The sequence below is a fragment of the Pygoscelis adeliae genome, unplaced genomic scaffold (genome assembly GCF_000699105.1).
Source record: "Pygoscelis adeliae isolate BGI_AS28 unplaced genomic scaffold, ASM69910v1 Scaffold4, whole genome shotgun sequence".
In the NCBI taxonomy this organism is placed as follows: Eukaryota; Metazoa; Chordata; class Aves; order Sphenisciformes; family Spheniscidae; genus Pygoscelis; species Pygoscelis adeliae.
Window position 1 is genome coordinate 2242792 of NW_008824986.1, and position 14943 is coordinate 2257734.

At 38.9% G+C, this 14943-nt stretch overlaps 1 protein-coding gene across 1 annotated transcript in view; it reads left to right on the forward strand.

The window, feature by feature from the left end:
• The window catches only part of CTNNA3 (catenin (cadherin-associated protein), alpha 3), a 561928-nt gene that overhangs the window by 12311 nt on the left and 534674 nt on the right, over nt 1–14943 (forward strand). Inside the window, exons 3-4 of the mRNA XM_009325826.1 lie at nt 1461–1653; nt 13476–13642. Coding sequence (XP_009324101.1) covers nt 1461–1653; nt 13476–13642 — 360 coding nt within the window. The remainder of the gene's footprint in view (nt 1–1460; nt 1654–13475; nt 13643–14943) is intronic.

Here is a 14943-nt window from a genome sequence, read left to right on the forward strand (position 1 = left end):
CCAGGGAAGTGGTTGAATCACCATCCCTGGAAGTATTTAAAAGACGTGTAGATGAGTTGCTTAGGGACATGGTTTAGTGGGCATGGTGGTGTTGGGTTGACGGTTGGACTTGATGATCTTGGAGGTCTCTTCCAACCTTAATGATTCTATGATTTTACCAGCTGGCTGATTTATGTGCAATGGGTAATTTCATTTACTTTCTTTGAACCACCGTCAGAAAAATACCCAAGCCCTCTTTAACAATCTGAGCCAGAGTTATTTATGCTGCTGTCTCCCTTGTGACATGCCCAAGCAGTTGATGTCAAGTGGCTGGTCTTCCTTTTTCCCCCCAATTTCCATATGAATGATGTAGGGGTCAGGGCTTTTTTCTTTCAAAGATGTTTTTATAGAAATGCTTCCCAGGGGATGTTTCATGAAAAGCATGGAAGTGCACGAATTCATGAACAAGATCTAAAGGTGAGCTAGGGCACAGCTAGCACACTTCTTGTTATATACATGTGAATGGAGCCCTTTTCCGCAGACCAGATCAAACCACAAGCTGTACTGCAGCCATTAGCTAAGTTTGCCTGCTGGACTGAGAAATTCATACACAGCTTTTGCTTTGCTTATACAATATTGTTGATGATTGGAATGCCATTTAATAAAATGAAGCAATTATATACATATAAAATGTGTTCATTGAGCCCCAAGACTAGGTCTGTACTTAATATTATATTGTCCATGTTCTGGCACAGAGAACAGAATAGGCAAGAGGATTAAAAAACATCAGTGAACTTAATGAAAATAAAGTATGTTTTAAAATATCTATATAACACTTTTAAAATCTTTTAGGAGTCTTGCCTTAGTGTGACAGCTCAAGCAATGCCTTAGAGAATAGTGTCTTAGAAACGTTCTGTTGGAGTGTGGAGTGGGATGATGAGGAATGTGGAGTGGGATGCTATATAAATATAAGTTCTTTATGGATGTTAAAGTGCATTGTTAAAAAACGTAATTTGGACAAAGCTGCAGTAAACCTACCAGATAACTTGGGAGATTTAAGCTGGAAGTATGGGAAGATTCAGCACTGATTATAATTCCTGCCTTGGCTGAAGCCTCCTTACATAGCATTAGTAATTTTTTTTTTTATCATGAGGAAATTTTAAAATAAATGAGGAGTGTCAGGAGTTTGCATCAGGGTTAATATGATGGTGAGATTTCTATTGACTTTGCTTTGATCGTACAGAAAGAAGAATGCAAAGATGAGGCACATTAAGTAAAATTACCTGTCAAATTTGATTCAATAGTTTTGTCCTTTCTCAGTATGTACGCTGAGGTTGCCTGTTTCTCTCTAAAGCAGGGGGAATCTCATTGCTTATTCTCAACTATATTATTATTATTATTTTTTTAATTTGAGAACAATATAAATTCACTTATTATAGAACTTACACCACTATTGTCTTTTTTGTTTCTTTTAAATGTAGGTTACAACACTAGTGAACTGTCCACAGAATCCTTCTAGTAAGAAAAAGGGCCGTTCCAAAAGAGCTCGTGTCTTGCTAGCTTCTGTGGAAGAAGCCACTTGGAATCTGTTGGACAAGGGGGAAAAAATTGCCAAGGAAGCAATTGTGCTTGAAGAGGAATTTCATGCAGCACTTGCTGATGTCCGGAAAGAGAGTAAGTATATGACAAATAATTTAGGCACCACAAGGAATTAGTTTAACCATGTAACACTGGTATTAAAACGAAGCTAGGATATCCATGAGAAATATGTTTTGATGTGAAAATATCTGAACTTTGAGTTGTCTAATTGTATGTTCCCAGATACCACTTATAAGGAGGTAAAGTGTGCAAGCTGGGCCCCATTGTGGAAAAACACTTGTGTCAGTGGAAGTTTTGGTGGATTTTTTTTTTAATGAAGACAGGATGCCCCTTGTTAATTTTAGTGGCTGTTAAGCACAAGTTTAAGTTAATGCATGCTTTAATGCTCTTCTTGAAAAGAACTATTTACCTGAATCTGGGATTAAGGCATTTTAGTTAAAAATTTAAAACAGAAATCTTCCCTTTTTTGTGCAGTAGTAAGGACTTAATTTGGGAAGGTGTAATAGTCCCGTTTGGAGGTATGTTTTGAGACTTCAGTAGGAGGCAGATGGATTCTTTAACCTACTGTAAGAGTCACCCCCTCATGATAGAGGAGCTCATCTTTGGTGAGTTTTGCCATATTCTATTTCTGCATGACCTATCTCCTTATTTCCAACCAGACTCCCAGAATAGGACTAGGTTTTATGATCTGCTGAGAACACTCTATTAGCTACTTTTTTCAGGTGAGATTCAACAAGGCCAAGTGCCGGGTCCTGCACTTCGGCCACAACAATGCCATGCAACACTACAGGCTTGGGGAAGAGTGGCTGGAAAGCTGCCTGTTTGTTGCTTTGTTGATTTTTACTCTACCCATGGGTAATCGGGGCCTACTGGGTGAATATGAAGGCCAGGCTCAAATCGTAATAAGCCGGATGACATAAGTGTGCTGTATGTTCTTATGCCATGTGACAACTTGTGCCTGAAGGACTGTGTTAGCCATTTACATCAGGTCTTTATATCACCCTGCTCTTACTAAAGCTGCAACTTAATCAGGATTTTTTTGTTGCTTTTTTTTTAAATTTTTTTTTCCTCCATGTGCAGCTGGGACAGTTTCTGAGTCTCTGCTGTTGTTCAGGGTAGTGATTACTAGCTATTGGCTTCCTCTGGATCCAGAGATGGCTGCATTTTAGAGTTTGATATATGCATATGGTGTCTGAGATACCTTAAGGTCCTTTGTGATTAAAAGCATTATGACCAGCAAATATAATTGTTATCTGTCACACTGATCAGCTGAGGCTTTAAAAAAAATCATTCATTTTGGAGTACTCTTAAAAAAGTTAGCCCATCCATTCCAGGCCGATAACACAAGACAAGAATAAATTATATAGTTCTATATTGATTTTTATACATAGAGAATATAAAAATAATTCACATTTTCAATTTATTTATTGATTCTCAGCCAAGACCAGAGATAACTACAAAAATAAATAATACATAAAATAGATTATATACACCTCATACATTTTAAAAGAAAGTTAAGTCCATGTTATCACCTATTGTTATGCAATGACAAATTGAGTGTTCACAACCGATCTTCCTCCAAGGATTTGCCAAACTGCACAAGTTAATTTTAAGAAGTTGGTGAACAATTGTAAAATAAATAGCAGTTTGTTAATTTTGCAGATATTTTTAGTCCTTGGAAGCTATGTATTATTTTTAATTTGCAGTATGCCACATCATATGTAACTTTATTGCCTGTTATTCAGGTCACATTCTGCTGCTGTTAAATGTCTCATTTATTTACTTCAAGTTCTTTGAAAGGATGTGGGCCATAAATTCTGGTAAACTGTGCTTGCATGCCATGCATGTCATAGCATATAGTATTTAATTTTCTGTGGGCATATTTTTCTGTGGTGACTGGCAGGTATTTTTATTAGTATGCTCTTAAATAAATTACGAATTTTTGCATGTGGCTGCAGCTTGTATTTACTGTATAGTGGAATTTTGAAACAATGCTCTAGATGATTTCACTCAGATGTGAACCAAACTGTCAGTCCCAGAGTTGCACACCAACATCTGGAAAGAATAAACACTCTCTCACCTCTTCTCTCATTTTAGCTTGTGTCACTCACTGAGCTTGTTGAGTTGAAGACCGTGACATGAGAATTAAACGCTTATTTCTTTTGAATGTCAATCGCCACTGTGAAAATGCTGCTTTGTTACTTTTGGATCTCATTAATAGGGGTTCCTTTTAGAGGAGTGATAGACTCTTTTCAAGCTGCTGCTGATAGTCATGTTCATCATAATGTTTTGGGGAACATAGGGGTAAATTTGTAGGGTAAAAGGGAACAGTGGAGATAAGATAAATATAAGATGTGTTGTATTTAATTCATGTGATGCATTAGTGACTCATCTAATGTCTTCAGGAATGGGGGCATGGGTATGGCTTCGCTGACTACAGTTTGGTTTTGACAAAAACTGTCAGTAGATGAAATTTGGGTCTCTCAAATTCAGTTGAGTACTGTTAGTGACATTTGAAAGAAAATGTTGCTATAATGGATGGCAGGCACGTTCCCTGGATAAATCTAGTTTCTGTATCCTTTAACATCTGTGAAGTTTTACTGAAGGTTTATAGTCTTGGAGCTGATCATTTTAATACAGAGGTCCTCCGCATTTTTCTTTGAGTTTTCTCTCAAGAAAGTACTTTTTAAGGCCTATCTCTGTCCACATAGAATCATAGAATCATAGAATCATTAAGGTTGGAAGAGACCTCCAAGATCATCGAGTCCAACCGTCAACCCAACACCACCATGCCTACTAAACCATGTCCCTAAGCAACTCATCTACACGTCTTTTAAATACTTCCAGGGATGGTGACTCAACCACTTCCCTGGGCAGCCTGTTCCAATGTTTAACTACTCTTTCAGTAAAGAAATTTTTCCTCACATCCAATCTAAACCTCCCCTGGCGCAACTTGAGGCCATTTCCTCTCGTCCTTTCGCCAGTTACTTGGGAGAAGAGACCGACACCCACCTTGCTACAACCTCCTTTTAGGTAGTTGTAGAGAGCAATGAGGTCTCCCCTCAGCCTCCTTTTCTCCAGGCTACACAACCCCAGCTCCCTCAGCCGCTCCTCATAAGGCTTGTTCTCCAGACCCCTCACCAGCCTCGTTGCCCTTCTCTGGACACGTTCCAACATCTCAACATCCTTCTTGTAGTGAGGGGCCCAAAACTGAACACAGTATTCGAGGTGCGGCCGCACCAGTGCTGAGTACAGGGGCACTATCACTTCCCTGCTCCTGCTGGCCACACTATTTCTGATACAGGCCAGGATGCCGTTGGCCTTCTTGGCCGCCTGGGCACACTGCTGGCTCATGTTCAGCCGGCTGTCGACCAACACCCCCAGGTCCTTTTCCGCCAGGCAGCTTTCTAGCCACTCTTCCCCAAGCCTGTAGCGCTGCATGGGGTTGTTGTGGCCGAAGTGCAGGACCCGGCACTTGGCCTTGTTGAATCTCATACAGTTGGCCTTGGCCCATTGATCCAGCCTGTCCAGGTCCCTCTGCAGAGCCTTCCTACCCTCGAGCAGATCAACACTCCTGCCCAACTTGGTGTCGTCTGCAAACTTACTGAGGGTGCACTCAATCCCCTCTTCCAGGTCATTGATAAAGATATTAAACAGAACTGGCCCCAGTACTGAGCCCTGGGGAACACCGCTCGTGATCTTGATTCACCTTCTTCTGGAACTCTACTAAATGAGTGACCAGGCAGGCCTGTGGGGTGTGGACTATATGCATCACTCAGAAATCCACTAGCCTAGTAATTGAAGAACTGCCGTGTTTTCCTGTTGATCTGGTTTGGTGAAGCTTTGTTAAAGGGCATTCATGTACACATTTTTATTCTAAAATAGTGTAATAAACCCAAATAGAAGTATTTTGAAAAATTCTCACTGCCAGAATTCATGTATACAGCATTTAAAAAAATTGCCTTCTGACTCATAACGTGCTGTGAATTAATGGTGAAATAACTGACCCCTATACAAAGGAATAAGAAGCATTGTTCAACCATGAACACTTCTGACACTAAACATCAAACTATAATTAATGTCCTGATTCAGATCTTTAATCAATTTTAAGACAAGTGATGTATAATAATTTTAAAACAGTGATGTAGTTTATGTGGGGAAACATTACCTTAGGAATTTGCATTAAAGTCTACTGTTACACTTAGGATAATGACTTTTTGCATTTACGTCAAGGTATGATTGCTTATAGTTTTCAAACAGTTGTACAGGCATAGCTAAAATGTCAGTAAGCAATAGCTATAAATACCAAACTATATATGGTCAGAAACACAACTGTTGTTGTCTGTGTTGTTTCTATCTATTGCAGTGTCAGTGTTTCATGTGTTTAGCTGTTATCATGCTCAAGTGTGTTCCTAGATAAGCCTTTCATCACACATAATAGTGAATTGAAAGCAAGTTACTTGCTGGAGTTACATTTTGAGCCTTCAATTACTCTTTAAAAGGAAAAAAAAAAATTGATATTCTGAATGTCCATATTTAATGTCTTTTGACATTAAACAGGGGAGGCAAGACTTTGATGGCATGGGTGATACTACCATTCACTGGCAAGAAATGGGGAGTGTACTGTAAGGGTATTTACTAAGGGAAGGGGATAGTGATCTCTTGTATTATACTATGTTCTTATTTGTCCCCCCCCAAATCTTAAAAATGAGCTTAGCTTTCTCATTCTGCATTAAGAGGTACACATGTATGCTCTGCGTCTAAAGGACTTTTATTCTGGGAGACAGAATTTAGATATCCAAGTGGCTTAAAATAATCTGTGCTGCACACCCTTTTCATCAAACCAAGAACAGATCCCTTGTAGAAAAGCTTCTGACATCACCGTCACTGGATCAGGTGTCCCTGAGTGGGAAAGGGGGAATGAAGAGATGGGTGTAAGGCACAAAGGGGGTGTGTGGTTGCTCTGATTACACATTAGGAAGAACTGTAAGAGATGTGGAAGTGGAACTTCCTGGTAGGCAGCAGTGAAATAATTGCAATGCAACAGAATACAGTGGTATCTGAGTGGGGTAAGAGACTGTGTGGCAGGAGAAAAATGTCCTGTAACATCTACAGAAAGCTACTGTGAGAATCTGAGTTACCATGGTGTTGAATATTAGGAACATGCAGGAGGTATCAATCTGCTTTGCCCTGACACTGATAAGGTGTCACTTCCAGCTGGCTGGCTGAAGCAGAATCCTTTATTTGCTGTAGCAGATGGAGATGGTATTAGTGGGAGCAGAACAGGTGATTATCCTAGTGACTAGTGTTGTTTAATCTCTTGTTTTTAGAAAGGGTAGGTTGTTTTGTGCTCTGATGTGACATTGACTCCCAAACTTCTCTGGTACTGATTCTGCTTATGTGTTCATGCCTGCAGAACTTGAGGTTGCAAATACTAGTGTAAATCAGAGTTTATAAGTTTTCTATTATTGGTATAAACCGTTCATTTTTTTCTCTCAAGTTTGAGACTAGGACAATGGAAATCCTCTCTTTTTACTGACTCTGGTACCTCCCTCCCTCTCTTAGTCAATGGGCTCCCTTTGACAACTGTGTTTCTCTGGAACTGTAAATCCACCAGCCTCTAAGGGTGCAGTTCACAGGAGTGGGTGACAGGACTTTCTTGGCAACAATATGTCCTTATGGCAGGACACAACAATGCCATAAAATTCACTGCATTCCATGTGGATTTCACACTGCTGCAGTTAAAAATAAAAAAACAAGTGCAGAAAGCCAGATGTAAAAACAAATAGAAGAGAGAGAAATGTGATGCTTAGATAGGATTTAGTAGGAGAAAGAAAATCTATTCAAAGAAATAAGAAAGCTTAATTCTGATGGTCTTGCCTAAAACAGTAAAGAACATTTAGCTGTTGCCTGACTGTGATCTTGAACACTGTCTCTGAGGGGTGCTCACTGTCTGCAGTTAGTGGTATTACTGCAAGTATCTGTACAGACAGATTGCCTGCCATCGGCTAGCAGCCCAGCCGAAGTGTGTAACTTTTGTCAGCTATTTGCGAACAGCAAATTTGCTAACAGGCTTACAGTTGACTTGTTTTTAAAGAATTTTCATGTAAGTTTTTGGATATTTTTGGTGCTGGATGAAGTACATGGATCCTCTAAGTTTTTTAAAAATTACCTGTGGCTGAACTGTTTTTACCTTTCCCTGTGCCTGAGCATAGATTTTTTGTAAGCACATGCATAAGTAGCAGTCATTTGACAGTAGCAGTCAGTAGCTGATCAGCTAATGGTAGTAACACCATTTACTTTGGGAGTCATCTATCTGTGTGTGCTGAATAGAGTCTTGGAAGTATCTGCCTTCCAATAATTATGTGGTTATGATATATCCTGACTTTGGTTCTTTGAATTGCTTCTCATTTGAATGTCTAAAATAATTGAAATACTATGAATACTCCCATCTTTCTGCTTCCCTATTTGTGCCACCAAAAGGGCACTGTCTTTCATGTTTCATTGTTTGTGACAAATGTAATTACAGAAGAATATCCACTTGATGGGAATTACAATAAAATGGATGAAATGGCATTGAACTGTCATTCCGTCTACTGCATTCTAAGAAAGTTCTAACATCATGTTGTTGCTGGAGCTGTCATTTTCTGCTGCTTGTACTCATTGCTCCTATCTGCCTAGGCTGCATCTCATAGCTTTATTTTAAGGTCATGATTTTATACTTGTTCATCTGGCCATCCCAGCTTATGTCCAACTTATTTCTAAGGGGTTGGTCATATTTCAGACCCTTCTGGCTTGTCTTTGCTCACACACTCACTCACAGAATCACAGAATGGTTGAGGTGGGAAGGGACCTCTGGAGGTCATCTGGTGCAATCTCCCAGCTCAGGCAGGTCCACCAGTCTGCCCAGGACCATGTCCAGTCAGTTTTTGAGTATTTCCAAGGATGGAGACTCCACAACTTTCCTGGTCAGCCTGTGCCACTGCTAAGTCACTCACAGTGAGAAAAAATGTTTTCTGATGTTTAGACGGAACGTCCTGTGTGTCAGTTTGTGCCCGTTGCCTCTGGGCCTGTCACTGGGCACCACTAAAAAGAGTCTGGCTCTGTCTTCTTTGCACCCTCCCCTCAGGTGTTTATAAATACTGATAAGATCCCTCTGAGCTTTCTCTTTTCTAGCCTGAACAGTCCCAGCTCTCTTGGCGTTTCCTCATATGAGAGGTGCTCTAGTCCCTTAATCATCTTTGTGGCTCAAGTACCCAGAAGATATCAGTGTTGAAATGGTACTATTTTCAGATTTTAGGATTATTTGAGGTTTTGAAGTGTCTGAGGTGCTTGAAGGACACCCAAATCCATATGACCATTCTCTTCTGGAAAACACAATAGCAGAGACCTGGGCAAATAATCACATGTGGGGCCTGTGAACATACAGTTCAGCATTGTGTTTATGGATGGGGGAAGCATTACATTAGAGGTTTCTGAGGAGCCGCTGTGCTGTCAGAAGAATATCTTTTTTGTTCCCAACTTTTATTAAATATTCCTGGTAATAGCACTGTCTCCTATCCTCAGCTAAGCTATATCTCTCTTCTCTCCTGATCCATTCAGTTACTAACTCATAGGCTCACCATTCACTCCTGTCTGGGCTTCTCACAACTGAGTACTTTCACTCTAAAAATTCTAATCTGTAGCTCTGCTTTCCTGGTCAGTTTTGTTTGGACAACTTTTGCTGTGCACAAAGAGACTCTACTAGCAGGATACACAGAACTTAAAAAATAAAAAGTAGTTGGTTAGTGGTTAACACATACAATAGATAGCTAAGGCTAATGACCGACTGAGCAAAGTGTTAATGTATTTATTACCCTCAGTAATGCTGGCCAGACAGGTGTCAGTCATGTGGGAAAATGTTGGCTTCTGTTGCTCCTTTGGAACTGTGGCTCAGTTTTGCAGAGTTGTTATCTTGGAAGTTCCTGGGTCTTTTTGCCTAAGGTTTATAACTTTTCATGTCAGTATTTCTTCCTCTTTGATTGCTAATTACTACTATCTCTACAACTTCACTTCTGTCTGTGTTTTTACTTATCTTGTGTGATGTTAACTAACATACTTTCTTGCACCTTACCCAAAAATTTTCTCAGCTAAGGTCACAGAATTGTACTACACCAAACTAGGCCTTGGATCACAGAGAGCTGAACCACAGGACTGAGGATTCCACATAGTCTTCCTCTGGTTGGTTGATTCTCTGTGTCCATCCCCCCCCCAGTTTTCCTCTCTAAGTAACCAGTTCTTTTTTCTTTTCTTATTGCCTTCCCTTCATTAATTCTCTTCTCAGTTTCTCCAGACTTAACTAGTTTTCAACAGAAGTTCTTCTGGACTGCAGCTGATTCTGTGCCTAAGAAGTTTTAAGTTCCCCAAAGGTCACCACGTTGACTTGCTACTTCTCCTTTTATCCTGGGAAGCATGTGAAGTTGACAGACCACATTTATCTTGGACTACAAACCTATTTGCAAATCTGGCTTAAAGTGCTGAGTTAAAATAAGTTAATAGCTGCTTTGCCTTTGCTTGGGTGGCACAAGACACTGTAAAAATAGTAGTGAATCTGGTCTGTTTGCTTATCTTGTAAGTAAATGCTAATAAATAACAGGTAGTAGAATACTGCGTGCTGTTTTCTTTCCCTCCTCATAAACACTTCACATGTTCTCTATGTCTAAAAAAAAATGAGTCAGTCCATAAATAGTGGAACAAAGAGAGCCTGTCTTCCTTCAAATTTGCATCTCAACACTTCTGTAGATTCTTTGAAGCTTAGTGGTAGCTGAACTTTCACTGCCAGCCCCAGCTTGCCATCAGTGAAAACTTTAACTTGGTCTCTTTCTTCATTTCCTATTTTCATGGAAAAGTAGTTAGCTAACTTTGAATATCTTCCCCTGTGTAAAAATTTTATTGAATTTGGTCAGAAAGTTCAAAAGTTACTAGGTGGCCAGTCAAACAGTGATGATATGTTAATTTTATTGTTTTGGGAAACAGTGTCTCCCTGATGCTTTAGTCAGTATTTGTTAAAATGAATCCTGAGGGACCAAGGTGGACAGCTCTACTCTCATACATCTTAATTGCGGAAAGGATTTCCATTGTTTCATGCTTTCTTGTCTTATTAAGACATTGCATGTGTCAGCTTCCTGGTTTTGTGCAAATGTTCTTAAGAATCTGACAGTTATGATGGTCTGAATTAATACTACAGTGTACACATTCCAAATACATAAAAAACATGTGATGTTAACTTGTACTTTTACAGCCTGAAAGGTAACTCGTCAAATTTAAGATATTCAAACCCAATAATCGGCAGGACAGACAGATGGTAGTTAAATACTATGAAAACAAAATGGAGACAGTTTGTCAGGTTATTCATTGACATTGCTTGTTCTCAGAAATTTGGAAAGTTTTCTATATATTTGAAGTCATAAGAGAAATGAAAGGGCAAGGATTTTAGTTTTATGATAGTGTGTATGCACTGTATTTCCCATGTCCTTATTAAGACACAATGAATTTCCAGAGTTAGTATCTTAAATTCCTATTAAAACTTTCCAAATTGCTATTAATTTATTAATGTTTGTAGTAGTCACCTAAAGATATCTATGTAGTAGTATCACCTAAAGATATCTATGCATGTAAGTAGGATTTTCTCTCTCCGTTTACTCCCTGTCCCGCCATCCAGGATTACTGGGCTCAAATCAGTGCTTTGAAACTTCTTCCAGTACTGAAAACAGTACTCATCTGGAGAGGTGTTTCTGTCCATTGCAGATGGGGAAATAAAAAGTACCTTAAAAATCAGTGGTTCTGATTAATATTTGATTTTTATTTCCTGTAGTTTTATTTGTTGTGATGTGCTCAGCTATGGTGCATTATCCCACCAACTACTAGAGAAACGTTCTATTTTGCTGTCCCGAGCACAAGAAACTGATATTTTTTTACTTTCACTGTTTTGTGATGTAGCAGGTGCTAGAAACAGATCTCAAATTAGTGTGATTTTTATTGATTTATGGAGTTTGCTAAGCATGTACTTAAGATACATGATTTGCATAAAGACTTTAACAAATCCAAGAGAAAACCAGAGAGCACTATTCAAGATGGGTGTTCCTGGAAATCTGATGAGTTTCAGCATGTTGGAAGTATTCAGTGTTCTGAGAATCAGGCCAGTACTACCTCAGGGGCTGATATGGGGGCTCTGTACTAATTGGTAGGTTTATTTCTGTAGCCTTTGCTCAATATTTTTTCAAATGCAGTTTCTAGTAAGAGCAGTAAAACTTGTTTTTTCTCTGAATCTTGAGAAACGAAGTCACGTATAGAACCAGTCTAGCAAACTCTAGTGCACTTGAATAGTTCTCACTCAGTTTTGATTGGGGGAGCACATAAAAGTCTGTATCTATGTAATTACAGGAAATCCCTTATGTTTGTATGTATTTCTATGAATATGCATTAATTACTGATTGTATGTATTTTGTACAAACCTTGTTGCCTATTTTTTGATTTGAGAACTCCAAAGCTTATAAAAACACATACTTGGTTCAGGTAGCAAAACTCTTTGCATGACTTTTAGCTTTGACTTTACTACCAGATACTCTGAAGTAGACATGCCAATAGCGTTCCTGCATAAAGCCTGTCCAGACTTCTTGCCTTTCAGTGAAGCTATACAGTGCTAAGGGTACCGTGAATTTTATTTCAGAAGGCAACACTTTCTCCTTACTTTTGGTCAGAATTTGTAGAACAAAATTAAACAAAAATTACATGTTCCTGCATTCTCTATGTAGAAAACACCTGTGATACAAATGACTGCTTGGAGAAATGTACCCCATTCTTATACCAAGACTTAGGTAATTTAGATATAAGTAGAAAGAATATTGCATACTAAAAGATTATAACTCTGGAGCAATATAAAAATTTTTGAATGCCGTATTTTTCTTTACTGTTATATCCAAAATCCAGGACATGCTGAAGGCAGTTGTCAACAACTACATGAATATGTAGTCTTTTAATAGCTACACTTACTAATGATGTTTCCTAGTTTTAGAACAGCCAAAACTATTCATTTTTGTGACTTTTGATCCATCTTTGGTTTCTGAGCTGATATAGAGAGTTTAATGGGTCAAATGCTTATTTTAGTAGTTTGTGCTTGTGTGACAAGAGTTTTCCAGTGCTGATCTGTGTAGAGTGAGTTCTCTCAACGTTGTGCCATCACTAGCAAAGCTCCTCAGATAGACTTTGAAATGCTTTTAGAAATGAGTTTAATGGCATTTTTTTCTCAGAGTAAGTCTAGTGACAGACTGTTGAAAGTAAACTTGTGTGTTTGACATTGTTGCTCTTATTGTTAAATTTCATTTGCAAAACTTCATGTTGGAGAGCAGTATATTGTTGTCTACTGGCACAGTTACTAGCTCCATCGCATAGATTTCACATATTTTATGTCAGAGTCAGATGTTCGAGTGCATGAGATTTTCATTCCATTAACTTACATTTATAATGAGAAGAACAGTATTTGATTCCCTTCTGTGACCAGGAATTATTTAATAGCAAGGACAGCAAAGCAGATAGTAATATAAAAAGCAGTGACTAGAAAAGTTTAACATAGAGCCCCTGGCCTCGTTGTGTACAGCTAAGAGTAATGGTGTGATTGCCAAGGGAATTATTTCAGAATTAAATGATTCAGAAGAACAGAAAGGGAACATCTTTCAAAATGTGGAACATCCTGCATGATCTGTAATAGTTGATCTCCATATCAAGGCATTAGGGCAACAAAGAGGTGCCAAATTTATTGGCAATACTTGTGACTTGCCAAATAACTGCTCGAGTTTTAACTATTTTTTTTCCTGGGTGTTGCAATATAGCCTAAGGGAATTTATGTCTTCATTTTGCAGGTCAAGCCTTAAAGGTATCAGCGGAGGCATTTACCAGTGATCCCTGCTATCTACCTAAGAGGCAGGCTGTTGTCCAAGCAGCACGATCTCTGCTTACAGCTGTCACAAGGCTTCTAATTCTGGCGGACATGGTTGATGTGGCATACTTACTGGAACATTTAACTGTGGTGAGTAGAATTTGACTTAACTAAGACTCCCTTTAGCGAGAGAAGTGTCTGCTGATGGTTCTTTCTGCCTTGAAAATCCTTTTTGTACTTGGAAATTGCAGATCTCATGCACAAAATACCTTGGCAATTGGTAAAGTGTAGATTCCAGATGAGATTTGTAGAATGTACCTAAAAAAAGTTTTCTACTTCTAACTCAACATATTTGATCTGGGGAAGAAGATGGTTACCTGTACAATTATATTTTAACTTCCTTTTTATTTCTTATTTCCTGTTTTCTTACTTGAATTGTATAGCTTTTTAAGCATGAAATATTCTTGATATTTGTGGCAGTAGTAGGAAATAATTTATTTGTAGAGAATCTTAAAGGTGGAATTTTATGTGGATATTTACAGAGGGAAAGAATGGAGTAGGTAAGAATCTATCTCTGTATTCACGTTGGTCTGTGAGAGAGATCAGCTAAACAGAGGGAGGAGATGTGTGAGAGAGGCCTCTGGCAACTCCCCAGCTTCAGCTATATATTCATACACTGCAGACAGAAGACTAGAAAGTCCTAATGTTTGCAAAGCTTTAAAAATTGTGCAGTAGAAAATATTCTCTGAAAGCCAGTTCATGTTTTCACTCAAGGGAATAATGTGTTTCGGAAGTGCATATCACAATAGTGCTATGTTTTGGGTCATCTTTCTTTCCACTTGGCTGTCTTTATACAGAAAGGACAGCCTCATTCTTCTATTCCCATATAAAACTAACCAGTGGTTGTGCCACTATTGCTGAATTAGGCAAAATGTCCACACTTCTGTTGCTCAACATCGAAATACTTTCCTGTCTACATAAACTGGAGTTGCTTTAATGTCAACCGTAGTGTCCCATGTGAGCAGGCTTCCTTCCTTTTTTGAACAGTGTGATTTTAATCTTCCCAGCATCATGTGTCTGACCACAAAAATACGTTTACTGAGTTTCTTCTTTGGCTACTTACTCCATTCAATCTGGTGTATGTCTTCACTGGGAAGAGCAAGGAATTGTTCTATTTTTGCTTCCTTTTTTTTCCTAATAACTTCAGTAATGTGTGACAGACTGGTAAAAATTCAAAGTTCTATTGACTTCTTAATGTTTCAGGGCAGGGGTGAATAATCAGTGCCACCTCTAATAATGCCTCATAGAATCATAGAATCATTAAGGTTGGAAGAGACCTCTAAGATCATCGAGTCCAACACCACCATGCCCACTAAACCATGTCGCTAAGCGCCTCATCTACACGTCTTTTAAATACTTCCAGGGATGGTGACTCAACCACTTCCCTGGGC